This window comes from Aspergillus alliaceus (genome assembly GCF_009176365.1).
Source record: "Aspergillus alliaceus strain CBS 536.65 unplaced genomic scaffold BDW43scaffold_10, whole genome shotgun sequence".
In the NCBI taxonomy this organism is placed as follows: Eukaryota; Fungi; Ascomycota; class Eurotiomycetes; order Eurotiales; family Aspergillaceae; genus Aspergillus; species Aspergillus alliaceus.
In genome coordinates, this window is record NW_022474693.1 from 415,207 (window position 1) to 439,265 (window position 24,059).

At 48.0% G+C, this 24,059-nt stretch overlaps 7 protein-coding genes and 1 non-coding gene across 8 annotated transcripts; 5 read left to right on the top strand and 3 right to left on the bottom strand.

Annotated features, from left to right (window-relative positions):
• The first annotated feature begins 41 nt into the window (after nucleotides 1-41).
• On the top strand, nucleotides 42-1,644 carry BDW43DRAFT_16656 (putative inositol 5-phosphatase). The gene has a single exon (XM_032038674.1). The coding sequence runs from the start codon at nucleotides 132-134 to the stop codon at nucleotides 1,458-1,460; it is 1,329 nt and encodes a 442-aa protein (XP_031902817.1). The 5' UTR covers nucleotides 42-131; the 3' UTR covers nucleotides 1,461-1,644.
• Nucleotides 1,645-6,612: 4,968 nt separating this feature from the next.
• BDW43DRAFT_308789 (putative RNA 3'-terminal phosphate cyclase) lies at nucleotides 6,613-8,088 on the bottom strand (the record flags this gene model as incomplete). Its single annotated transcript, XM_032046571.1, has 1 exon — nucleotides 6,613-8,088. The coding sequence occupies one exon, from the start codon at nucleotides 8,086-8,088 to the stop codon at nucleotides 6,613-6,615; it is 1,476 nt and encodes a 491-aa protein (XP_031902818.1).
• A 601-nt stretch (nucleotides 8,089-8,689) lies between these two features.
• BDW43DRAFT_298564 (uncharacterized protein) lies at nucleotides 8,690-11,305 on the top strand (the record flags this gene model as incomplete). Its single annotated transcript, XM_032044575.1, has 3 exons — nucleotides 8,690-9,215; nucleotides 9,504-10,001; nucleotides 10,032-11,305. The coding sequence occupies 3 exons, from the start codon at nucleotides 8,690-8,692 to the stop codon at nucleotides 11,303-11,305; spliced, it is 2,298 nt and encodes a 765-aa protein (XP_031902819.1).
• Nucleotides 11,306-11,576: 271 nt separating this feature from the next.
• Nucleotides 11,577-11,664, bottom strand: BDW43DRAFT_t60. The gene has a single exon. It is a non-coding gene; the product is annotated as a tRNA-Lys (tRNA).
• A 1,924-nt stretch (nucleotides 11,665-13,588) lies between these two features.
• Nucleotides 13,589-16,057, bottom strand: BDW43DRAFT_268752 (BAR and SH3 domain-containing protein). The gene is made up of 4 exons (XM_032041152.1): nucleotides 15,733-16,057; nucleotides 15,302-15,619; nucleotides 15,123-15,239; nucleotides 13,589-15,073 (listed from the first exon to the last, which is right to left on the bottom strand). Exons 1-4 carry the CDS (start codon nucleotides 15,841-15,843, stop codon nucleotides 14,186-14,188), a joined length of 1,434 nt encoding a protein of 477 aa, XP_031902820.1. The 5' UTR covers nucleotides 15,844-16,057; the 3' UTR covers nucleotides 13,589-14,185.
• A 524-nt stretch (nucleotides 16,058-16,581) lies between these two features.
• BDW43DRAFT_268757 (uncharacterized protein) lies at nucleotides 16,582-18,464 on the top strand. Its single transcript, XM_032041153.1, has 2 exons — nucleotides 16,582-17,808; nucleotides 17,855-18,464. The coding sequence occupies exons 1-2, from the start codon at nucleotides 16,804-16,806 to the stop codon at nucleotides 17,897-17,899; spliced, it is 1,050 nt and encodes a 349-aa protein (XP_031902821.1). The 5' UTR covers nucleotides 16,582-16,803; the 3' UTR covers nucleotides 17,900-18,464.
• Nucleotides 18,465-18,478: 14 nt separating this feature from the next.
• On the top strand, nucleotides 18,479-20,181 carry BDW43DRAFT_268759 (uncharacterized protein). Its single transcript, XM_032041154.1, has one exon. It carries the CDS (start codon nucleotides 18,606-18,608, stop codon nucleotides 19,926-19,928), a length of 1,323 nt encoding a protein of 440 aa, XP_031902822.1. The 5' UTR covers nucleotides 18,479-18,605; the 3' UTR covers nucleotides 19,929-20,181.
• A 2,091-nt stretch (nucleotides 20,182-22,272) lies between these two features.
• BDW43DRAFT_268760 (putative aminotransferase) lies at nucleotides 22,273-23,686 on the top strand. The gene is made up of 3 exons (XM_032041155.1): nucleotides 22,273-22,358; nucleotides 22,415-22,887; nucleotides 22,947-23,686. Exons 1-3 carry the CDS (start codon nucleotides 22,326-22,328, stop codon nucleotides 23,662-23,664), a joined length of 1,224 nt encoding a protein of 407 aa, XP_031902823.1. The 5' UTR covers nucleotides 22,273-22,325; the 3' UTR covers nucleotides 23,665-23,686.
• Nucleotides 23,687-24,059: the final 373 nt, after the last annotated feature.

The following is a 24,059-nucleotide window of genomic DNA, read 5'->3' on the forward strand; positions in this document are numbered from 1 at the left end:
ATCGTCACATGTCTGTGGAAATGACTACCACGATCGCCAGCCAGAACCCAACCTCTTATTCCTACCTCCATTGATCCCTATATCCATTCAAATATTTTTCTTCCTCCACTATATCTGAATTCGCACCCATAATGGAGAGCCTAAACATATACATCCTCACTTTCAATTGCGCTCGGAACCCCGTTGACGTTAGCCGTTTCGCTCACCATTTCTTCGATGCGCTGCCCCTCACCGACAGTTCAAGCGCCCCTGCACCACCGGACCTCATCGTCCTATCTCTGCAAGAAATCGCACCTATCGCATATGCATTCCTCGGTGGCTCATTTTTGGCCCCGTATTTCGCTTCTCTGGCTCAGGTGGTAGAGCGCGCCGTGTCTCAGCGCTGGGAGACCCATTACGTCAACCTGGTTACAGATAATAGTGGCATGACGGGACTCATGGTGTATGCACGATCGGATGTGACGGAACGTATATCTTCAATTCATACTGCTCGAGTCGGATTTGGCTTCCAGCAAATGGGAAACAAGGGCGCGGTTGGGGCACGACTGGCCTATGCGACACGGGAGACGCCTGACGACACAGTGGATCTAACCTTCATCGCTGCCCACCTTGCGCCCATGGAGTATGCTGTACAGCAAAGGAATGAAGATTGGCGTAGCATGGTAGAGCGATTAGTGTTTGATCGTGTGACATCAAGAAACAGGGAGAACATTGAAACAGGGGATGACTCCGAGAGTACCGCCTTGCTACACGGTTCTACACGGGGTTCCGGCGATGATTGTCGCGGTATCTTTATTCCTACAAGTTATCTCTTTCTGGCAGGCGACTTGAATTACCGCACTTCTAATGCTTCGCCACGGAAAGAGGATTGTACCCGGTTTCCACAAGCGGAGGTGGATCCAGCTGATCCACGTCATTTCTCCCATCTGTTGAAAGATGATCAGCTTACCCGAGAGATGCGACAATCTCGAAGCTTCCATGGCCTGTCGGAAGCCCCGATCACATTCCCCCCGACGTACAAGTACACGGATGCTGCGCGCCAGGCCGCAGCATGTGAAGACGGCTCAAAGGAGTGGCTGTGGACCAGTACACGCTGGCCTAGCTGGACTGATCGGGTATTATACCTGGAAAGGTTGCCTGGTTTGGGCGAGGAAGCACGGGTTAGGCCCCTAAACTATAACGCACTGCCGCTGTTTCCGACGTCAGATCATCGAGCTGTCGCACTGTCAGTTTCCGTTTCCGTGCCGCCCAGGCGACCAGCAGATGCAGCTCAGGCAGCAATCCCGTTCCGGATCGACCCAAGATGGGAGAGTAAACGAGATGCTGCGCGGAGAAAGGAGCTCGTAGTGGGTTGTCTGGCATATTTGGGATGGACTTGGGAGGGTAACGGTCTGTTGGCAGCCTCGGTAGTTGGATTATTAGGGGCCTGGCTTGTGCTTCGATCGCTGTTTGGTGCCTAAGATTTGGGAGCGTAGTGACAGTTGCATTAAGATCTTGGCCCGAAACGCTCTGCCCTGCCCCATGTCGATCATTCTTGATCTCTTGCCCACGAAGAGCCATGAACTATGAATAATGGGGCAACCTGTTTCACACCTCAAACACCGGAGCTGCCATCTACCGTGCCCTGCTGGGTTTGAATCAACAAACTTGCAGTCTGCACGACATTTGATACTCGCCCCGAGAGAAAGCGGCCGTGTAAGTGACTGTCACCGAGTCCAAGCGGCGGTGCAACATGTGTGCATTCAGTGCAAGGCAAGCATTCTGCATCAACCGCCGGGGCTGGATGGGTCAAGCAAGCCCCAAGCCGATCTAGACCGGTCTGGAAACGATGCCAAAGGTTACTAGAAGGAAGATTGTCGATCGAGATGCAGCGGCTCAACTACGAAAGTGGAATCCCCACCGGACCAGCCAGGACCATGGTCCGTTTCAGCAGAACTTAGATATAAGCACTTGCATTGGAATGAACTTGCAGTGTTGGTCCGTTCCACGCCCACTAGGCGAGGTGCTTCAGCTCTCACGCCCCCTTTCCCTCTTTCAATTTGTCAGACCAGTAGATCGACCCTACTTTGTATCTATTATAAGCACCACATGCGCAGGGCTGTTACAGAACTGGGCTCCGTGATATTTATATTTATCGGGGCGTTGACCTGTTCATGATTCCAATCGGAATGGTGGGAACTCCGAGTGGGCATTGTTATGTATGTTATCTTGATACCTTGGTTTAGGATGAGGGCGGTGTAGTGTGATTATTTCCAACAGCCCTGTTCACAGTTGACCCCAAAAAGGGGAAAAGGTGAGAAAAGGAAGAACATTATTTTGGAAAAACAAAACTCTATCTTAATTGACACTCAAGCTTCTTTATTTTTATTTTTATTTTTAATTTTTTTTTTAATTTTTTTTTTGTTTTAGTATTGGTATGTTCATTTTCATTTTCATTTTCATATTTTTTTATTTTTTATTTTTTATTTCCTAATTTTGAATTTTTTATTTTTTATTTAGTTTTATTTTTTTGTTTTTTGTTTATTTATTTTTTCTCTTTCCAGTCAGTCCCTTGTTCCCACTCCCACTAGAGGCTCCGCTTTTCTAGTTAGTGAAACTCCTTCGACTGGGATTAAGATGAATCATTCCCTCAAAAGCCATTGGATCTTTGTTTAGATTTAGGCCTATGTGGGAAGTCCTGTCAAAGGATAACATACGACCGTAAATCTCAGACACTATACTATAGAATGGTTTACCTTATACCATGATTGGGAATCTAACCGATGTTACCGAATGCTACTATAGGGAGGCAAATCTGGTGACCTTAGGGACTTTCCTTCTTCTTTTTCTTTTATTTTGATTTTTACTGTTTGTTTGTTGAAGTAGAAGCAAGACTGGCGGTCTAGAATTGGCCGTTTGTAATAATATTATCCCAATCTTACCATCAGACCTACAGAATGGCAATATAATAAATACACAAGGTAGGAAGCGCAACTATAGGGGTGGCACATGATCCGGTCAAGTGACTAGCTTGTTGTTCACCAACGTTCCTTCAAACCCCTCACTAGTAAGTCTGAGTGGGATGAAGGGTGACCGTTCTCTCCTCCAGGCAATGCCACTCCTTTAACAAGGGAATCTGGCAATAATGCACGATGACGACAGAATATCCCGATCCTATCCCGCCAGAAATCAAGCGGAAATGCATCCGTCTACGATCGTCTCGGGCGTTTTTATTTACTACTTCCCGACGGACACTTACCACCAATCCGTCTGACGCGAAGCCTGATCCTTGTTCAAAGAGACAGATTCCAATTCGGCCGGTGGGCTATGTTGATCGTTGGCAAGGCGAAGTCGTCGGTGGCTGGATTGAAGGACCGCCTCGCCTATCTAGTGAGATGGATATGGGGACCATTCAGCTTATTAGATTGTAAGCATGGTTGCACCCATTGCTATGGTTATTGACAAATTACGTTTGGAAGGAAGCGTCAAAGGGGAATAATAGATCCAAATAAGATGGTCTACAGCTGACACAGGGGACAGAAGAGCCAATTCAGATCTCCAATATTGATTTCTTACACCTCGCGCAGTGCCTTTGACTCTCTCTCACTTTGTCTTTGGGCCAGAACAAAGAGTACGCGTACGGGTTCTTCTTCTTTATTTCCCCTTTCGATTGGCTGGTATTCCCAATTCCCGCAAGTTTCGCCAAGAGATGTCCGATCAAGAGACGCAAGTATAAAGGGTGACGGAGACAAGGAAACTGTTGAAGGAAGGGGGGTGGAAGGGAAAATGAAAAGAAAAATTTTAGTCCATCTCCATCAACGTTCCAGAAAGAATGGAAACTTTCTTGGTGCGACGGTTCGGCCCAAGATCCAGATTCTGATGGCACCGCTCCATTAATTCGAAACTTCCACAACTTCGGCTACTGGTGTCAGCGGATCAATCGGCCACGTTTTGAGTGAGTCGTGTCGTTTATACCCACAGCCGGCGCCCAATAATGCAGCAAAATTCGTACTCTTACTGTTGCGACTATTCTGTTTGAGTGCGAGAATCGAAAATGATCTCTTCTGACACGGGCCCACGAACCCCTGCAATCAAGTCAATATCGCCCTGTGCTCGCCAACAATGCGAGTCATGTCGAGAGATCAAGATGTTACATGGAGAGATTTGTTCGGGGAACTGATGGACTTCACAAGACGGAAATAATTAGCCTCCTTTTTCTTTTTCCTTTTTTTTTTTTTTTTTTTGTTTTCTTTGTCTCCCTTGCTTAATGACCAATTATAAGCCCGGAGACTACGGAGGCCTCTCTTTCCCTCGGCTCGCACTGAAGCGGAACGAATGGCACAAGCCTCAATTTATTTTATTCATGGTTCAATTTTTCCTCTTCTTCTCGCCTTCAGTGTTTAGCCTCGAAGCAGCCAGCCGGGAAACGCGGAATCCACCGTTAGTACGCCAGTCACCGTTCTTAAGGCCAATAACCGTCGTGGGAAACATAAGTTTACCCGCCAAGGAAGTCAGTCAGCTGTCGGTGATGCCCAGGATCCATCCAGACCTGATTGGCTGTCCTGTGGTTTCAATTCTATGATACTTTCACCTGTGAGTTTTCACTGGTTCTGGTCATTATTACGCAAAATTATAATACCAGTAATAATTATAATAAATGGTGTTAATTAACCCACTGCCAGGAAATACGGAAATAAATACTTTTTTTACCTTCGATGACTGCATCAGAATAATATACGATGGCTCCATCTGGACCCCCCAATCTCGTGCTTCGTCTGAATGGCATGGATGATGGAACCCAAAATTAATATTCCAGCCTATCTAGTGAAGCTTGTGGTTTTTTTCATAGGTTGATTGTTTTATTTTTCTTCTTATTTATGGTACGGCCCTCTTCTCCTGATCTTCGACCCGAGAGGCATTTCGCTCGGATCTTCATCGCCTATAAATTCCACGGGAATTCTCGAATCCCAACCTACCCCCTGGGTATTGATTGATTGCTTCGATTTACCTCGGTGACCTTGTCACTTACTGCATTATCTCTTTCGTGATCGTTGATCGTCCGAATTCTATTCTAACCTCCCTCCTTTCGTCTTGATAGAAATTCACTTCTTCACCGTGACCATCATTATCCGTTTTCCCTCGAAATTCCCCTCTTTGAGACAGACGGCTTTGGTGGCGCAGCCCAACATTCAACGCTAAGGCACCCAACCGGACCCTAGCGGTGTCTTAGTTCGCGATCCTTTTTCCCTGCTTGTCTTGCTGCAAGACAACGGTTTCAAGATCTTGACGTAATAGCCGTGTGGCTTTGGAATTCGGGCTAGTTCGATTTTATTGTCTTTTTTTATCTCTCTTCGCGCTGGCGGCAGCCTAATTTTTTTTTTTATTTAAAAAATTTTTTTTTCTGGATCCCTTGACGGTTTTCTTTTTTGGGACTCTCAGAAGGAAAAAGAGAAAAAGGAAAAAAGAAAAAGAAACGAAAAGAAAAGGAAGAAAAAAAAAACTTAACAGCCCTAGAAAAGCTCCCTTGACGGGATAGGGAATTTATTCTTCACCAACGCACTGAATTTGTGGCTATCAGCTAGCTATCAGCAACTTTTCTTCACCTTGGGCATTTAACTCGCTCTACAACCAATTCCCATTTATCACCATGTATTCATGCGCCAATTATCCTCGCGGTTGCCGTGGCCGCGTTAATATCCAAGGAGGAAAATGCGCCGATTGTGTGGTATGTCATTCGCTTCCAGAACTTCTATTTTAGATTTCCCGATCAGTACCTGAGATTGATCAATTCCCTGCAATTCTCCGAAATGACGCTAACTCCTGGTTCTATCCAGCAACTGAAACTCCGTCGACCATCATCTGCATCCCCCTTTGCTCAGCCACGAGATTACCGAAGGGCGCTGCCCTCGGAAATCTTGAACGACTCGCCCTATAGGGCGTCCGTTCGCGAGCTGCTGTAGTTCTGTGACATCGCTTTTGAGCTGACACGATGCGAAAGACCTCCAGGACTTCGACCGGATTTCCAGAGACCTGCAGGTTGGGATTGAGTCCCAGAGACCTTTTACATCCGTCTTAATCACGGCGCCTCTATTTTCTTACCCTATTCAATTATGCTCGGACTTGATGCATTGTTGGGAGTTGATCGATCATCGGATTTTTATACCATATACAAGGGCGGCTTTCTCGATTTTACCTGGACCGGCGGTCCAGCACCACAACAATTTTCTTCTCTTCTACCTTTTTTCTCTTTCTTTTGTGTGTGTATGCGACGGGTACGGCGTCGGTGATTTCCCTAATCAGCTGCTGGGAATGGCGATTTGGAAGTATCCATAGAAGACATACCCCATGGGAATAGAGCGCGCACAGCCATGAATCTGCTGCTGGCTGGCGGGTGGTGGCGCAGGTGGATATTTTTTTCTTCTTTTCTTCAATCCTTTAATATCTGCATTATTCTCTATTCAGATATTGCGATTCCCTTTGTCTTGTGATGTGTACGCATTGTTTTAATATTGGTCGATTCTCATACCCTCTCGACTGTACGATTTATTGACAATCATACTTTTACTATTTTCTGTCTGATTACTTATCTGTTGTTCTAGTCTGACTCTTGTGCTTCAACCTGTATAATCAACACTAGGGCTTTAATGTATGTAAATCAGGTGTCCGGTGACTCAGCATTTCTTCGCAGACCCAACGCGCCGTTTGCATGTGAAGACTCCAATATCGCTCATCTTCCCTTCCGTCTTCCCTCAATTCGGTTGTCGATCGCCCCAGCGCCTCGAAAATCGCCAACTGATCTCTTAGCAATCTATCGACACAGGGCGGGCGTTTCCCTCCATTGTCGGCATCTTGCTGCAGGCGAGCATCATACAATTCCTCAAGGAACCCCTCTACACATCGCTCCACTAAATCTCTTACAGCCACCATCGCCTCCGGACCGCCCCGTTTTCTATGCCGCGCTTGCCGCGCATGAGAGTCGCCCTTGTCGACCCCAAAGAGTGCATCGTGTCCCACCCTGAACCCTGTCGATGTATGTGCGACGATCAGTATGTATACGTGCGAGTAATGGTGCGTGACCTCGGTCATGTTAATGTGGACAGGAACTCCGTTGCCGTCGCTCTTTGTACGAGAAGGACAGAAAGCCGCATTGGAAGACGATTCTCCGGTGGTGAAAATCCACGAGGGTAAATTTTTCAGCCCCTTGCGGAGGCTGCGAATGGTTTCATTCTCAACAAATTGTCGGATCGTTCCAGTTTGGTCTACTGAATCATCGTTGTTTTGCCCGCTCCTGGGCATATGGCCCCGAGACTGCGTCCCACCAAATCTGTGTCTCCTCCCTTTTCCCGGGACATGTCTCCCCGGGCTCTTGGAAAATGGATCGTCGGGCGCTAAAACGGTAATTTCAACCTGGCTGATTGTCCCACGCTGATATTGACCAATGTTCATGGGCGGGAATTGAGGACTCGACCCGACTCTATTTTCATCTTTGCACAACGCGAGCGGATCCACAACAAAATTCACTTTGCCCAAACTGAAAGGCCCTGTCCCCCATCCTCGTTTGATTAGCCGTACAGAGAGACGAGGCAATCCGACTCGGGCGAAATTAGGCACTAGGACCTGTGCTACGTAATCGTATGACGGCGAGAACGACACGTTGGTCCCACCGACAATAGATAGAGTAATCCGGCGCTCGGAAACGGAAGAAATGGCTCCTGCGTGCAGAATATAAGGATACAGTGCTTGGAACACTAGAAACACCGAACCTGCTGTTGTAAGCACGACATTGATATGTGATTGGATCGCTTTCCCCCGCTCATGGTCTTGATTCCTTGGCGTCTGCGCGGCTCGTGGATAGAAGCTCAACGATGTCGATCCTATTTCTGCACCGGCAGTAGAACTTCCGCTCACCTGTGCGAGATATCGGATCGCGGCGAGATGTGAGCCCTTGAGCCCTTTCTTCCCTGGTCGGTTGCATCGGATATTGTCAATCGTGATAGGCTGGCTTGTTAAAGCTGAGAGCGCGATGGCAATCCGCACAAGTTGGCCCCCTCCTTCGAGCGTTCTTCCATCTAGATGAATGACCGGTGCCCTGATATGATCTTGAGCCATCATAATATGACCTCAGTACTAGCTGGTTCCCTGCTGTACGACGTCGAATGTGGAATAAGGAAAAGTTCTACTGTGTCAGGAATGTCAAAAGCTCTTTTATATTTATTTCATTCCATTGTTTTGTTTTGTTTTGCTGCTGATTGGCTCCAATCTGTACTACTGACACTTCGTATTTAGATGTGTCAGGGTGACATGGCATGGTCTTTGAAGGCATGACTCACAGCCACAGGTCTTGGCCGAGCTACTTTACTAATTGACAGGAAACAGAGTGAATCAATGGAGGATTAGTCAAGGGACCCAAAATAGGCAATCTCAACCTGGATCATGGATGGATTGAGCTCTACTTAACCCACTTATTCTTTACCCGTTGGAGGTTCTACTTGAATGTCAAACTAGGAAACGGCGTTACATCGCAGTACCTCTGGAAGACGGCTTTATCGCACTTTCCTTGTGTCATGCTGGCAGCCATGGATCCCTCGGGATGGGAGACTTCCATCAATCATGTGCGTTCTTCCAGTCGCACCTTATCCATTCGCGCAATAACTATTCTAAAAGCACCTCTTTCACCACTTCATATCCGTACTTTCGTGATTGCACTGCTATGTTTCCCGCAATGTCACTCAGCGCAACTGATCGGCTGAGGAGAACCAAATCAAGTCGCTCTATCCGAAGAAGCCACCAGACATCCTTCTCTGGAGAGCCATTTGACCCGGAGATTGCCAAGCAACATGCAACCGTAGCGGCGTCCCTGGCTATGCAACGCTCTACTGAGCGATCTTCCACTGATTCCCAACGTTCGTATGATCGCCTCGGTGGTCCCGGTAGCATGGCAGTACCGCAGAGACATAGGCCAAGCGGCGATACGGAAAGTTCAAAAACCGGGTCGATTGTTACCGTATCGCGGTCCCAGCTGTCAACGGCGAGGGTCTCGGAAAATAACAATAATGATCAGCTCTCTGCTGCAGCGCTGCCGCCAATTAGTGAGTTCGGGGGTCTAGATGGCCGTAGATCTTCTCTGCCGTCGTCATACCGCCGGCTGCGCAAGTCACGATCGATGTTTGCTACAGGACAGCGTTATTCTCGCATCTCTTACGGAGTACCTTCTCGATTGCATGGCTATGCGACTAGTGACAAAGCACAAGTGCCCGAGATGTCACGCTCAGGCGGGGCCCTGAAACGCTCAATTTCCTTCCTCAGGGGGAACCACCAATGTGGCAGTACAGTTCAACATATGGAGAGCCATGATGCAGCAATCCAGCTAGCTCGTAGCCAGTTCCTGCAAAGCTCTGCAGATGACACTGACCAGCGCAGAGAATTCTCTATCCCCAGACCCAGGCGAGAGCATAAGCCTTTCAGGAAGACCTTTCGAAGCAGTAGCGCTTCTGGCATGGATGTAGCGAGTACGCCATCCTCAGTGGATTCGTATAGGAATCTCATGGCCCAGGGTAGAACGCGTTCCCTCTCGTCGTCCATCAAAAGAGGTATCAAGAGGGTTTTCGGACTATCGAAATCTGTTGCGGAGAATAGCCATATACAGACATCCCCAGTGGACCAGAAGCAGTGCCCGACCCTCCCGACAATATCCAACAAAGATGGGGACTGCTCAGCTGGAAATGATCACAATGCGGTTTGCCCTGAAAGGCTCGCTGACTCCAGTCATCCTCAGACACTCCGAAATACTCCTAGTTCTGAGAGTCTTGCAACCAGCCGTTCGCGTGTTACGAGTTGGGCCGATTCCACGGTAGCAAATACGATTGTTATGCGCAAGGCAGGCGACCAAAGCCACTTAGATATCATTGACGAGCGAGACTTGAGACCGAATCTTTCGTTGCTCACTCCGAGCAATTCCCCTCGGGAAGAATGTTCATCCATTTCAGAACCAGACGTACCGGAGCGTTCCATTGATGGCCAACGTCTGTATGCCGCACTAATGAGGCGAATAGGGCAGAGTCGTACACAGGATACCGAAGAGATAGTTCTTGGACAGGTCCGAGAGCATCGTGCTGTCCCAATGCGGGCATCATCCCTGCACCCTCACAGCAGTAGGCAAACTATTCGTCGGGTTCCCAGTAATGGTTCGATCACATCTCCAGGGTCATATGCAACAGCCCCTGGTGGGATGCTAACCCCTCAAAAGCGCCCAGCGGTGCTCAGTATTCAAAATGCCCCTGAAGATGATTCTCGAGACATATTTGGTACCGAACGTCAGGGGGTGGACACTTCTAGCTCCCCTAGCATTTACTCGCGGACAACTAGTGGTAATTCTCCGGCCACTCAAAATCGTAAAAGTGAAGTGAGGTCACCCGAGCCGAGAGATGAACCAGGAGTAGCTACAATCTATGAAAGCCAACGGTCGGCATATAGCTCCCCTAAGCGGAATGTTCGTCTCCCACCTTCTGAGATCCAAGCACGAGCAAGTGCCGATTGGCAGCAATGGATGCAGTCACAGATGGCGAGAATCGAAAATCTCACACCGACAAGAGAGCATTATCGAGAACATGCACAGATATACGACCATGCGGCCAATGTTCCCAGGCCGAGGAGGTTTCTATCACGAGAAAAACAGGCCGACAGTGGCACCTTGGCGAGCGAGATGGACAATGCAGGCCACGATGGCCTATTTTCAAGTGGAGAATTAACTTGCAAGATTGGAACGGAAAGCAATTTCTCTAGACCATTCAGTCGATCTCCGAGTATACGCACGTTAGTGACGGTCTCGAAAGAGCATCCCTCTAGCGCTGCTGCCTCATTTTCGATTCCTATATCGGTCTCTCCAAACACTGGCGACCAGTCTTCCTCTGTTGATCGGACCCGCGTTCGGGTTGACCAGAATACATTGTCGCCCATGCAGTACAGGCCGATAAACAGACCCTGGATGCCTGATTCCCCCACGCCCAAGAGAGGAGCCAGGGAGATGTCCCAAAGATTGACCCTGAGTGGAAAGTGTGGTAGATCCTCCGCCAAATGGTCCCCAGCCCAGGATATAAGAGTCGCCCCGATTCGATCCGGTCGTCATCGTGATAGCATCAGGCTTACCAATGAAAACTTAAGGACTAATAACGGACATGGCAACAGCAAGGAGCCATATATTTTATCCCAGGACAGCTACACGCCCATATCAAGCAAACGCATGGTGGAAATGTTTCTCAGCAGCCGGCGTCAACAAATGGGCACGGAGATGTCCGACGACAGTGCTCCAGATGGAGCGTTTTTGTAGGTAGGACCTCGTAAAAGCCGAACAGCGGTAGCTTGCCATTCTCGCTTTTCGTTCCTTGAGCGTATTCTGGGCGATGCACCTAGAATGAAACCACTATTCCTGCATTTGTTAGCCAGTGTTAGTTAAATAGGTTATATACTCAATCAAACACCTCTTCCTCCATATAGTCTGGGAGAACAAAACCGACCGAAACTAATTTTGGGAGAGGGTAAAAAGAAAGCAAAAGGGGGAGAAAAAAGAAAGATGATAGAAAATAAACAGCATAAAAAAGCGCCCGATGGGGGGCTCGAACCCCCGACATTGAGATACCAAGATATTTGATAAAAGTCTCACGCTCTAGCCAACTGAGCTAACCGGGCTAGCGGTCAACCGCTGCTATAATCTTATACGAGTCATAGATTGTATACACAGACAAGAGCCACCTTAATAGTATACACCATTCTCATCTAAAAGCCCGGCAACTTTTTGTAGGCTAGCTATACAATCTTTTATTAGATTCCCTAGCAGCACTTGGCATAGATACACGGCTTTGCCTAGGCATGCTTTATTGAGTAGCATATCGTATCTGTCTATATTATATCGAATATGACCACTACATTCGCAGGCGTATGGCAATATCTAGTGAATAGACCAAGGTGCCTTTGTTGAATCGAACAAAAGCGCCCAATCCCCTGGTCATGAGGCCTATATGAAGGCCCATGATCCCCCTAACTTCCCTTTCTTTGAAAGCCTTGAATCTATCCAACTAATACGTGATATACTCCGGTCTATACTGCCAGAGATCCAAGCTCTGCAGGGTTTACTTGTCACATGGTATATGTATGACCTTTCATACTCGGCAGAATGTACCATAGCTGACAGTTGGCTGTCTAATTAGATTGGATGACGTTTTGAAAGGCCAAAAATTGCCTACCTTTTGGTCCGAAGCAGACAGCTATATAATTTACATTACTGATCAAAACGAGCCAACTTATTGGAGACCGGACGGTACATTAGTCGGTCAAAACATCTCTTAGTCAGGCTAGTGAGCATTCTGCGCATCCATTGCTAGAAAAGGCAGATGCCCTTAAGGATTGGATTGCTTCTCGGACGCCGCATATCGCCAGGTGAATTTCATACAACTCTGGTCAAATCTGCAGAAGGAAAACAGTACAACAGGAAAGCAAAGCTTGCATATCTCTAACTGTACAAGAATGACATCGAGAACATCCGAGCGTCGGATGAACAGCACGATTGATTCCGCATACATTATCGTCCAGCGCGACCTGAAGATGCATTGGGAATTTATCGCTTCGCCCACTCCAGTCTTCTGCCAAAAGTCGCGTCCATGACACGATTGTCTCTCAGAGTGATCGCATACATTACACCGGGAATCAAGGATAATCTCCAATGGGAAACAGACAAATGGCAAAAAGATGGGTTCCTGGTCCGGAGGAAAGACCTAAAGGAAGCTATTGAGGGGCTTCTTCCTGCAGAGGGTCCATGTATGGGGAGGTTGGCTTGAGCGTGTTTTCAAGACGCAGTCCCGAATCCTCCTTCCTAGCCTCAAAGGAAGACGAACGCATTGTTGTGGGTGCTGCTATCCTCCACTCAAGCCCAGTCTTTGCTTATCTCCGCACGATATGCCGGTCTGGAGTGGAAAGCTTGGGCTGCATCTGTGTCTAACATGCGCAATGACTGCGACGAATAACGAGTGGCTCAGGATTCGTAAACTAGATATAATGCCTAAGCTTGGATATCCGCTGTGCTTGTTGCAAACCATTATATGGTTTGACTTGCCAGAAAATGTATCTAACCGTGCATTGAAGGCTGTGGGGGGCCCAGCATGCTCTGCTGTATGCCCTCACTCTGTTTCAAAAGATTTGCAAGCACTTACTTTCCAAATCGACGCGACAGGGGGCCCAGCCATGGTGAGACCAGGTACCAGGAATAGTGTGATAACTTGTCGTGGATGACTCCAAGCCTGGTGGAATATTTCAAGGACCAACACGGGATAGATACGTCTATTACAGCAATTTGAGGAGACACTAGTAGGCTGCTGCTAGTATCATCACTACGTTTGGAGGGAACAAGTGTATGGCGGACAAAGTCGAATCTGTGTAGTATAAAGTATGGACTATGGACCTAATGGGAATGATCTGTAGAGTAAATCAACTTCCTACTTTAGGAATAGAAGTGGCTATAAATTCTGGTCTAAGATATATCAGACCTTCAAGTATAGTAGCGTATTAAACTAGTAAATATTTAGTGTAGTGTCTACAACTGGAACCTTCTCAAATTATGTAGCCACGTAGACGTAGGGGTTCTGCTCCGTTCATCATAGTTGTACTTTTTTTCTTCTTCTCAGGTGAAATAAGAATAGGCGTAGTTAAATAAAATCACATCTATCTATAGAGATCTTCCCTATTTTTCAAGTCTCTGCCCTCACCTACATAACCAATTGTTTAGTCGAGTGCCCCATATACTGATGCACAACCATACGCAGACATTTTCAACATCTTTGAGTAAGAAAGAACGGAACAACTCGGATGAGACGAGTCTCGAACCTTACTATTCCAAGCCCTAGTGTCTTAAAAAGGCAATAAGTAGGTAGTTCTAATTCGCATAGAGTATAGTAAACGGTAGTCACCGGAGGTATACGATTCTAATGATTGAATTAAATTCATCAGTCATTCAGTCATGCTTCTCATGTTCCTTTTTGAAGATAGGTACATGCTGAGATATAAACAAGGGAAATAGAGTATCTCATCATGCTCAGGGAGCCACGAAACTAAGTGCCAATGAACTATAAGTAACAACGGACAATTCCCCTGTCCAACTTTCATTATCTCGCCCTGTAACTCCGGAATGAAAGTAAACTCGCCATATATATATTTTTTTTCACTCCACATAGTTAGCCGGAAAGCTCCCCTTAACACCACGGAGTTCGCCTTCCCACCAATCATCTGTACTATCCGTTTTCTTCACAACACGAATCCTATCCCCTTCGCGAAAGGCGAGATCGCCGGAGCTCTGGCCACCGAAGTCATAGAGAGCCGTGACGTATAAGCCCTGGTTTGAACCGATCCGTTTCGGAGGGGGAGGTGGTGGTTTCTTCTTCGCGGCCGCGAGCACCCCATAACCTGGGGATGTCGCGGGGCTGTCCGAGGGATGTTGATTGCGGCTGAAGTAGTCTGTTCGGGCTGAGGTGTAGGATTCCGCTGGGGAGGAAGCTGAAGCTGAGGTGTGTGGGGTGAGATGGGCCGTTGGGACGGCGAGGGTAGAGGAAGGGGAGGAGGCGAGGTTGTTCATGCGGGGTTTGGTTTCCATTACTGGGGATGGTTTTGTTTCGAAGACTGGGGACGGGGCGGAGAGTTTACGGCCAGGGGAGGTTGGTTGGTGCAGGGCCGGTGCAGGGCCGGTGGCACTGCTGCTCGAGGGGCGACGGAAGTTGAATCCATTCGGTAGACGGCTGTGTCCGTTTCGTTGATCGTCCAATCCTGGGGATAGACGCACTGCTTTGCCGTTTACGAGACAGCCGAGTGCTTCGACTTCTTGCTGGATAGGTAGATGGGAGTGTTCCCAGTCTTGGATGATCTGTTCCATCGGAGGTGATGGTGAGGGGAAGTGCTCCTGTTCGCAATAGTTCTGGACCACGGTGTAGTAATTTGCTAGCATGGTATTCTGGATCTCGATCTGGGTGGCTAGGAGACGCGGGAGGAGAGAGAATGCGGCGGTGATGATTGGTGGTAGGCATTTTCGCAAGTGCTCGTCTGCGGCGTTATATTCCTAGTTTTTGGTCAGTGGCGACTTGGGGCAGGTATGTCGGTCTCCATACTTCTCTTGCTCTCGCGAGATCATTTTCAGCTTTGGTCAGCGATGCATTGTCCCGGTCCGATCGCTTCGTCTTTTTCGAGTAGCTGTCGACGCGACCTTGGTAGCGCTCGTAATCTAGCTGTAAAGTCGTATATTTAGATCTCGTTCCGAGTTGATTAAAGGGGGGGGGGGGCTGCCTACCTTTCGGTCGTCCCGCTTTTTGATTGTCTTTTCCAAAGGCTTCATATAGTCCCTGGCCTGGGTGGCGGGTTTGATCATACGTTCATTGATGGCATTGAGCTCCTCTAAGAGCTCGTTCTGCAACTCTTCATATTCTTGCGCTAGCTTAGCGGTTCGGGCCAATGTTTCTTGGGGCGTCTGAACACCTTTGCCAGCTGTCGAGGAGTCGGAGGAGGCAACAATGGGAGCATATAATCCTTCTAATTCGCTGAGCATTCGCGCCTGGTAGGCGAGGAGGGAGGACCAAGCATCTCGCCAAGCTTTCGTAGAATCAATGATCTTGTCAGACGAGTGGTTAGCCTATCCGAACACGACAGGAGGGCAGAAGTCAAGATGCGATTGGACTGCCGTTGTGTGTAGGTATACGATATGCTTCCAAGGTCTGCGCTTACCCTGCCCAATAATTTATCTGCTTCATCGAAATCTTTGAGGAGGATAGCCACCTGGCTTTCGTCGGCGGACCTCTTCATCAATTTACCGAAATGTCTTTGTACTGATAACATGGTGTTGATTGGGGGGTGGAAATAAAGACAAGTTTCTTGCTTCAAGGCGGGGAGAGAACAAGGGGTTGAAACATGGAGACCTGATTTATCCGATCGCGAGGGGAAGGAAGGGTCTTGAACAATGACCTCTGTAATTGTATATGTACCTGAATGCCGAGCGGAGAGGTAAAGGAAGAGAAAGAAAAGGGGAGTACGAGTTTATTTAATAAAGAAAAGAGAGAAACGATGACGCAGCCACCATCGGATCGCCGTTTCATTTTCAAGTGAACCCTGTAAGGCCATCAAATTATTAAATGTACAGTACTGTACAAGTACAGTATATCCATGTCGATCGTTACCTCCATGAATGAATGACTGAATTCCTACTTTGTCTAGATGTATCTGACGAACACTCGATGTCTTCTATCTCAATTGACTTGAAATCAAAGTACGAACAAATGAATTCTCAGTTCCTGGACCCAAACACAGAACGTCCCATGGTACTCGAACTCGCTGGTTTAGGAGTCTCAGTGGAACTCTTAAGGCTGGGAATGGAGCCTGCCAAGAGGGCCTCGGCTATTAATAGGTGAGTTTTAACAGATGCATTTTCTAAAGGAGTGGAAGGATCACTAGATGAGATTAAGTCTTTACTGGTCAACATATAAGAGGAGCTTTTAATAGATAATGTCTTATATATAGAGAGTAAGTAGTATCCAAAGGAATCTCAATAATACTATACCAGTATCAGTCGATACCGAGTCTAGACTCCCCGCGGCTCTCGGCACTAAAAGACGTGCCTGTAGGCCTGAGGCAAACGCACCCCCGCCGCGTTCACTCGTGGAATTCCGACGCTAATTCTCTCTTCCTTCTCTCACTGAAAGAACGGCCAGCAACAGCGTCAACCACTGCATCGCCCCCGCCTATCGACCAGATGGTGCTCGGCCAGTGGGTCGCCAACCTTTGGCCCTCCCATTCTCAATCATGTCAATCCCCTTATCGTCTGCCCCGCGTGCCACCCCCGGCTTGAGCGTCCCCGCAAGTCAGAACACCGCGCCCGTCATCAAGTTCCGATGTCTCTATACCCATGATGTGCGCCGCAAAGCCAAACGCTGGCAAGATGGGTACCTCAGATACCACACGTTCAACAAACGCGTCATGGCCTACGATATCACAGGAAATTTTATCGGCGACCTTCATTGGCGACAGGACGATGCAATTCAGGATGGGGACGAGCTGGAACTGGATAGAGGCGTATTGATACAAGTCTGTGAGCCTATGGAGAAGACGGAGACCGATCTATCTACCCTTTATAGCAACAAGAAAAGCCAAGGATCGCCATCGAAGCCAGGGGAGCTGCCGACCCCGTCCTTCCGCCCGTCTACTCCAGTACGATCTTCGATCGGCTCGCAGTCGTCACGTTCACTCAATGATCTCTTGGGAATTAAGAAGACACCCATTGGACGATTAGTCTCTCCGTATGAAGAACGACACCCACCGGAGCAGCGTAGAAACTATCCACAATCACCTGAAAGAACTGCGAAGAGGCAAAGGGTCGCATCGGAGAACGTCTCACGCGCCCATAGCTTGAATCGGCCTCAGCCCGTAACCATCGACTTGTCTGGAGAATCTTCCGTCGTTAAACCGACAGTATTTGCTGTGGCTACAGAACCAACAGTACGACCCAAGCAGACCACAGGCTCGGTAAAAGCTCCGTCAACTACAGTACCTCCCTCGGACGTGGCATTGGGCGGTAAAGCAGAGCCCACGAATGTTGAGAAGACCCAAAAACCCGCGAGTAATGCTCCACCACCTGCAACGAAATCTTTAAGCAGTCATGCAGAGGTTCCAACCAACACGCTCCGACTGTCCACAGAGCGTCCGAGGAGAAAGCTATTGTATAGCGCATTGTTACCTGGTCAAACATCTACGAGTGTATCGCTTCCTGCCCCGAAGGCAAACGCGTCGGCGCAAGAGAATCCGCAGTTAGTATGTTCCGCATCTCTCCATCAACGCATGATGCTGACAATCCTAGGGAGATCGATCTGACGGATCCGGGTCCTGTGTCAACAAACGCTGACTTTATACCCTCTGCCTCAACTATGGTTGCATTAGATGAGATGGTAAGTGACTCAATAGTTGGCCAGAGTAAGGCCACACGACAAATACCAGCTACAGTAAGCCACCGCGCACAAGGCGCTTTGCCAAAGTCCGGCTCCACTGGACTCCGCAAGTCATACTCGGATCCCACCACCCTAACCAGCGCAGATGGCCTTCGACCGCGATCACTGCACTTCAAAAGCCCACTAAATAATTGCATGGAAGAAGATCAACCCCATGAGCAGGGTCCCTGGACTTCTGAAGCACTGGATCTTTTCGATTTCTGGCCTCCGGGGCGGCTAAAACCTAAATAATATTACTATATGATACCTTTGAATGCGTCATGTATAGCACTAATGATATTTCTCGTATCAATGGGGCATTTAAGACTGCTGTTGCGAGAAGCCTCTTGAGTCTAGGGCAGGGTTAGTATATTATTGATACCCTAGACATTGAAACGCATTTTTCTATATCATATAAGGGGAATGTACAGATAGCAGATAATTGGACGCAAGTAAAAAGTTACCAGACTAGTGAGCAGCGCAACGTCATGTGTTCTAGGCGGGATCTCCCTCCATGGATGCCTCAGCCTTACGTAAATACTCTCTCTTTTCTACCTAACACCATAGATAAAGGACAATGACACTCCCCTGAATGACACAAACCCGCAATTGCCATCACCAAGCATGGCGCACGCAATGCCCCTAGGTGAAATACCTCCAATCTACAAAATTGACATCTCTCTTCCTCCCGTGGAAAGATACGTCCATGTCGCAAAAGACTATCGGGACCAGCTAATTTCCATCACGGGCCTTTTCGACGAACTCATCACGGAAGCCCTTCCAAAAGCCTCCCTAATATGGATCAAAAGGCTCTCACGCCTATTTCTACAACGGCTGTATTCCTGTGAAGAAACCGCCGAAATCAGAGGAATAAGCCAAGCCACAGGGATCGAGATGTACCTTCTAATCTCATTCAACGTCCTCCTAGATCTGCTCATGGGCTGCACGAGCGGCGCAGCCCTAACGAAACTCGCCACTACCTCCGGCGAGCAGTCGCGGCTGCTCCATTTCCGGACCCTAGACTGGGGCATGGATGAGCTCCGGAAGTTGCTCGTGTGTTTCGAATACGTCCGCGGGCCAGATCACAACACGATCCTGGCAACGAATATCGCATATGTCGGCTTCGTGGGCGTCCTAACCGGCGTCAGGAGGGGTCTCAGCGTTTCTCTGAATTTTCGCCCCAATCACAATACAAGTAGCTGGGTGCGCAACTACCGCTATTACGGAAGCCATTTGCTTGTTCTGTTAGGGCTGCGGAGGTCTATCTCGTCCATGCTGCGGGGGTATATCCTCCCTCCCTCTGATGGCTCGTCTGGAGCTTCTCTAGGCGAGATCTGGCCTGTGGTAATGCGTACGCCATCCACGGCGGCGTATCTGATTTTTTGCGATGGGGTCAACGTAGTCGTGCTTGAAAAGGACCATCGAACTGCGCATGTTGAGCGGAGTTCATCTTTCATTGTTGTAACCAATAGTGACCATGTTACGCCATCTACGTCGACGGAGGGTCACCAAGGGGACCATGTTGGCGCAGCTCTAGGGACCGGTGCGCCTGTCTCGGTTGCAGATCTTATCATAGATAGTGACGAACGGAGGGATCTAATGCAGGCCCACTGGGATAAGAAACTCAAGAAATCTCGAAAAACCGCCACAAACCAGGGAAACAACTACTCGACTGCCCGTCAAGATCCTTTGAGACGTACGCGAGCTTCTCAGAAGCGGAGAGGCGATTCGTCTTCGGAGGTCACGTCAAATGGGTCTTCTTTGTCGACTCCTAGCTCTAATTCGCTAGTAGATTCTGAAGTCACGGCTTCGCTGAAGGAGGTTATTCAATGGACGACAACATACCCAACTACCAACGAGATGACTCATTTTGCAGCGGTGATGGACCCCACAGAGGGAAAGATCCGTTGGATTAAACGATACTTGGAGCCATTATACATCGACTAAGCATTTATGAATTGACACCAGATACCAGACAGTGATCCGTGGGGATTGCAGCTACCGTCACTATTGGTTAAGATATACGGAAGAATATCGATGCGTACGGTCCCAGCAAGGCATATCAAGATGGGTATCTAGACACGAATAGGTGGCCTGGTCGGTAGTTTTTCATTCAGATGGAATGTAAGATAGAGCTGGTAGCATCCCTCAGACCTATGAAGTCTCCAGAAAAGAATATAATATAGGAAAAAGTTTGAAAATTAGCTGTCGAGAGCGGACTACCTGCGGTCGTAAATGAATCTCAATATCCTGTCCACTTGTAGATGCGTGTCTATAATCTACCCAATGGTCAATATATCGGCTGATCTCAGCGTGTTTTTCTTCCTTCCTTTTTTTTTTTTTTAAGGTGGTATCAAGATGAAAACTAATCCTCCGCGGCAGCCTCTTCCGTATACCAACCATTGTTTAGACCGAAAATGTCGTTGGTGTAAGACACGGAACGCATCGTGATGACTGCCTAAGGCCTCCGCAGCGTTTATTTCTTCTCCTAGTCTAGGTTTGTTATTATGCAGCAAATAACGATGTACGTTCGAATCCGGGCCCCAGGGCAGATACTGAAAGCTAACCATGGATTTCGTGATCTTAGCTCCCTTCTCAATAGTCAATTCCACAAATACCGGGACAAAGTCCTATATTTCTAGTAGAGAACTTCCAGGAAAGTCCCATTAAGAAATTCCGGAACGTTCAGGTCAGCCCCCCTGCGCTCTAGAAAGCTCATGAGACTGAGTCAAGGACGCATTTCAATGCAATGATACATATGAACTAATATGTGCAAGTGAGGAATCCGCCTGATCTTATCGAGATCTGGGTAATAGCGGCTATTTGGATTGAGGCTTGCCATCCTGTGACTACCTATTGATTACCAACCTTTGGATGGCTGTCTTTTCATCGAACTTGGCGTTAATGTTTGCGCCTTGGTTCTGAAGAAGCTTGGCCATAGCTGGTTTCGGTGTCTGTCCTGTGAGATACACCATGAAGTGGAGAAGAGGACGGCCCATTTTTCCATTTAGAGAAAAGGCTCTGTCGTTCCTTTCATCGGCTTTTTGAATCAACTGTCGTACGTAGCCCTGCATATCGGAACTCAAGCCCAAGCTCTGATCTTCTATGGCTGGTCTTCCGGAATCGTCCTGTTTACAACTCATACAACTAAAATATCATATGAAAGCATGTCGCTCATGGGCCTTAGTAGAGAAGCTAACATAACGTTAGGGTTTACACGACTTCTCATGGATAATCACTTCAAAGCATCCACTATTGTGGTATACCACCCAGTATGTGTCAGTGACACTGCCAGCTTGTGTCCGATACCCATTTTATATTTACCAATCTTGTTACCGCAGGCTTGCGAACGGAGAACGTTGTGTCCGAGACCGAGGGGCGGAGATATCTTTCTTCAGTAGCACTGGAGAAACAAGCAGCCAATCGGAATGTGACGCACGCGTAAGAATGAGTCCAACTCGGGCAGACGGTCTCAGTAGGCTACCATCGGACTGCCCTTGCGAGGAGAAGGGCTGCAGTTGAGGGAGGGACGAGATGCTTGATTGAGGCAGAAAGAAAGAGAGAACCATTTAACAAAGAAAGGCCTGATTAAGCAGGAGAGCATCACATGGCGTAAGATGAACATGATCAGGGCAATTGGTGTATTAATGCACCCTCGCCAGTTAACCTAGAGATCTTCTGTGGTGATCCGAAGCGTACGGCAATGACGCTCTGATGCCACGAGCTTGATGCCCTGAACAGGCCGTGCTCCAACTGCCGGCGTACTATATCCGATGACAGGGTGTTTGTGGATATTAAATATGTAGTAGTAAAGCATGTCAAGGATGAGTTGTACAAATATATTTAATCTGGAACTATGCTTAGCTCTCAATTGTCTATAGAATCCTTTACCCAATCATGATATTGGCGTTTCCGAAAAGGCCTTCTGATCAATGGACGATTCTGACCGCATTTTGCTGCCATGTATGTAGTTCTTGGATCCTCTAGCAAGGTAACGGCGATGAGGGTTTATCGCGATTCTAAGATGGGAATAATTGACAGAAATCAATGAAGAGTCATCTTGATGACACCAGAAGGAGAAGAGCTGTATACTAATTCCGTCGTTCTATTAAAGATTACAGCTAGAGGGGCTATGGAGCAGAGAGGGATGTGACTCGTAAAAGTGGGTACCCCCACGCCCTACAGCATACATGCAATGCATGGGTCATACACTGTACTTGAACCAAAAGATATAAATGCTTTGACACGCCCGGCAGAATCAGACAAGAGATATAAGCCTTGCTTTGTGCCGGTATTCGTGGCGGACTCACACTCAATTCAAAAACAACATACCCTCTAGTCGCCATGGTCAAAATTGAGCCCTTCGAAGTCGATCATGTAACCGACCCACGACATCCGATTTAAATGCAGTTGGCTGACACAGTGAACTTCAGTGGATCCTAACTCGCGATACAGGTCCCAAGTATAACCTAGCGCACTCCTATTCCCTTCCTATCACAATAAAGGACCTTAAATCCCTGTCCGAGAACGTCGCAACGGACGACGATATTCTCGCTTCAGTGCAGTCCCTGCCTATGAATTATGGCCCTTCTTTCACAGGTTTCGAGAAACTTCGTGAGAACATTGCAAGCCTATACTCAGATGATCCATTGGTATCTATCTCCTCTGATAGAATCCTGACAACCCCTGGCGCATCACTGGCCAACTTCATTGTATTTTTTGCCCTAGTTGGCCCGGGAGATCATGTCATTGTCCAGTATCCGACCTATCAGCAACTATATTCTCTCCCAACCTCGTTGGGAGCACAGGTTAGCCTGTGGAAAGCGAAGGAAGACGATAACTGGAACCTTGATATCGAGGAGCTGAAGCGCCTCATCCAGCCCAACACGAAGATGATAGTCCTAAAGTAAGACCTAACACCTCTCATATGCAACATATGATATCCAAACTAAGACATCATTTTAGCAATCCTCAAAACCCAACCGGTGCGATAATCCCCAGATCAACGCTCAAAGAAATCATTCGAATCGCCGAAACCCGCTCCATAACCGTCTTTAGCGACGAAGTCTACCGTCCAAGCTTCCACTCCATCACCCCAACAGACCCAAGTTACCCACCCTCAGCCCTATCCTTCGGCTACAACAACACAGTCGTTACCAGCTCCCTATCAAAGGCCTACGCCCTTGCCGGAATTCGCATAGGATGGATCGCATCTCACAGCACTCCCATCCTAGACCTCTGCATCAACGTACGCTCCTACGCCCTCATAACAGCCAGCCAGGTGGACGAGCAAATCGCGTCGTTGGCACTTAGCCCCGCCTGCATCCACAACCTAGTAAAACGTAACACAGCACTAGCAAAGAATAACCTCGACATTGTGCAGTCGTTCATTGACGAGTTTTCTTCCACCTGTCAATGGGTAAAACCCGTTGCCGGACCGATTGGGTTCATCAAGTTCACGAGGTCCGGTATCCCTGTTGATGACGTGGAGCTTTGTACAAAGCTCTTGGAGAAGAAAGGCGTACTCCTTGTACCCGGAAAGAAGTGTTTCGGGGGTGGGGAGAATTTCAGTGGGTATGTACGTCTTGGGTTTGGTGGGGATACGGCGGTGCTACAAGCTGCGTTGGATACTTTGAGGGAGTTTATGCGCGATGATTACGGGTTCTTGACGTTGGCTGAGTGATACTGCTTTCGTTATTTTTTTTTTTTTTTTTTTTTTGAAAGGGAGTGATTTATTCTGAATTTTGTATTGCCTTATACTCGCGCAAGGTGGGCTTGTCTGGGGTAACCTTCCTTTGTTCATACACTAAACGTGGTTTGGCGATGTGCCTGCTGCAAATTTGATAGTTAGGGTATGAATATATGCATGACTACAAGCGATCCGAGCAAGCAGTCACTCATTTTTATGCGTTACCTGTTTCTTTCTTAGTGTGATACCGTTACATACTACCCTCACCCATACTCGAAGTTGCTAGATTCTGGCACTTGATAAGATGACGTGCAAGACAAACTGACCTTGATGTTCTTGCCTCGATATAGAAGGCTGCAAGCATGCAGAGGAGCCCTCCGGTTTCTGAA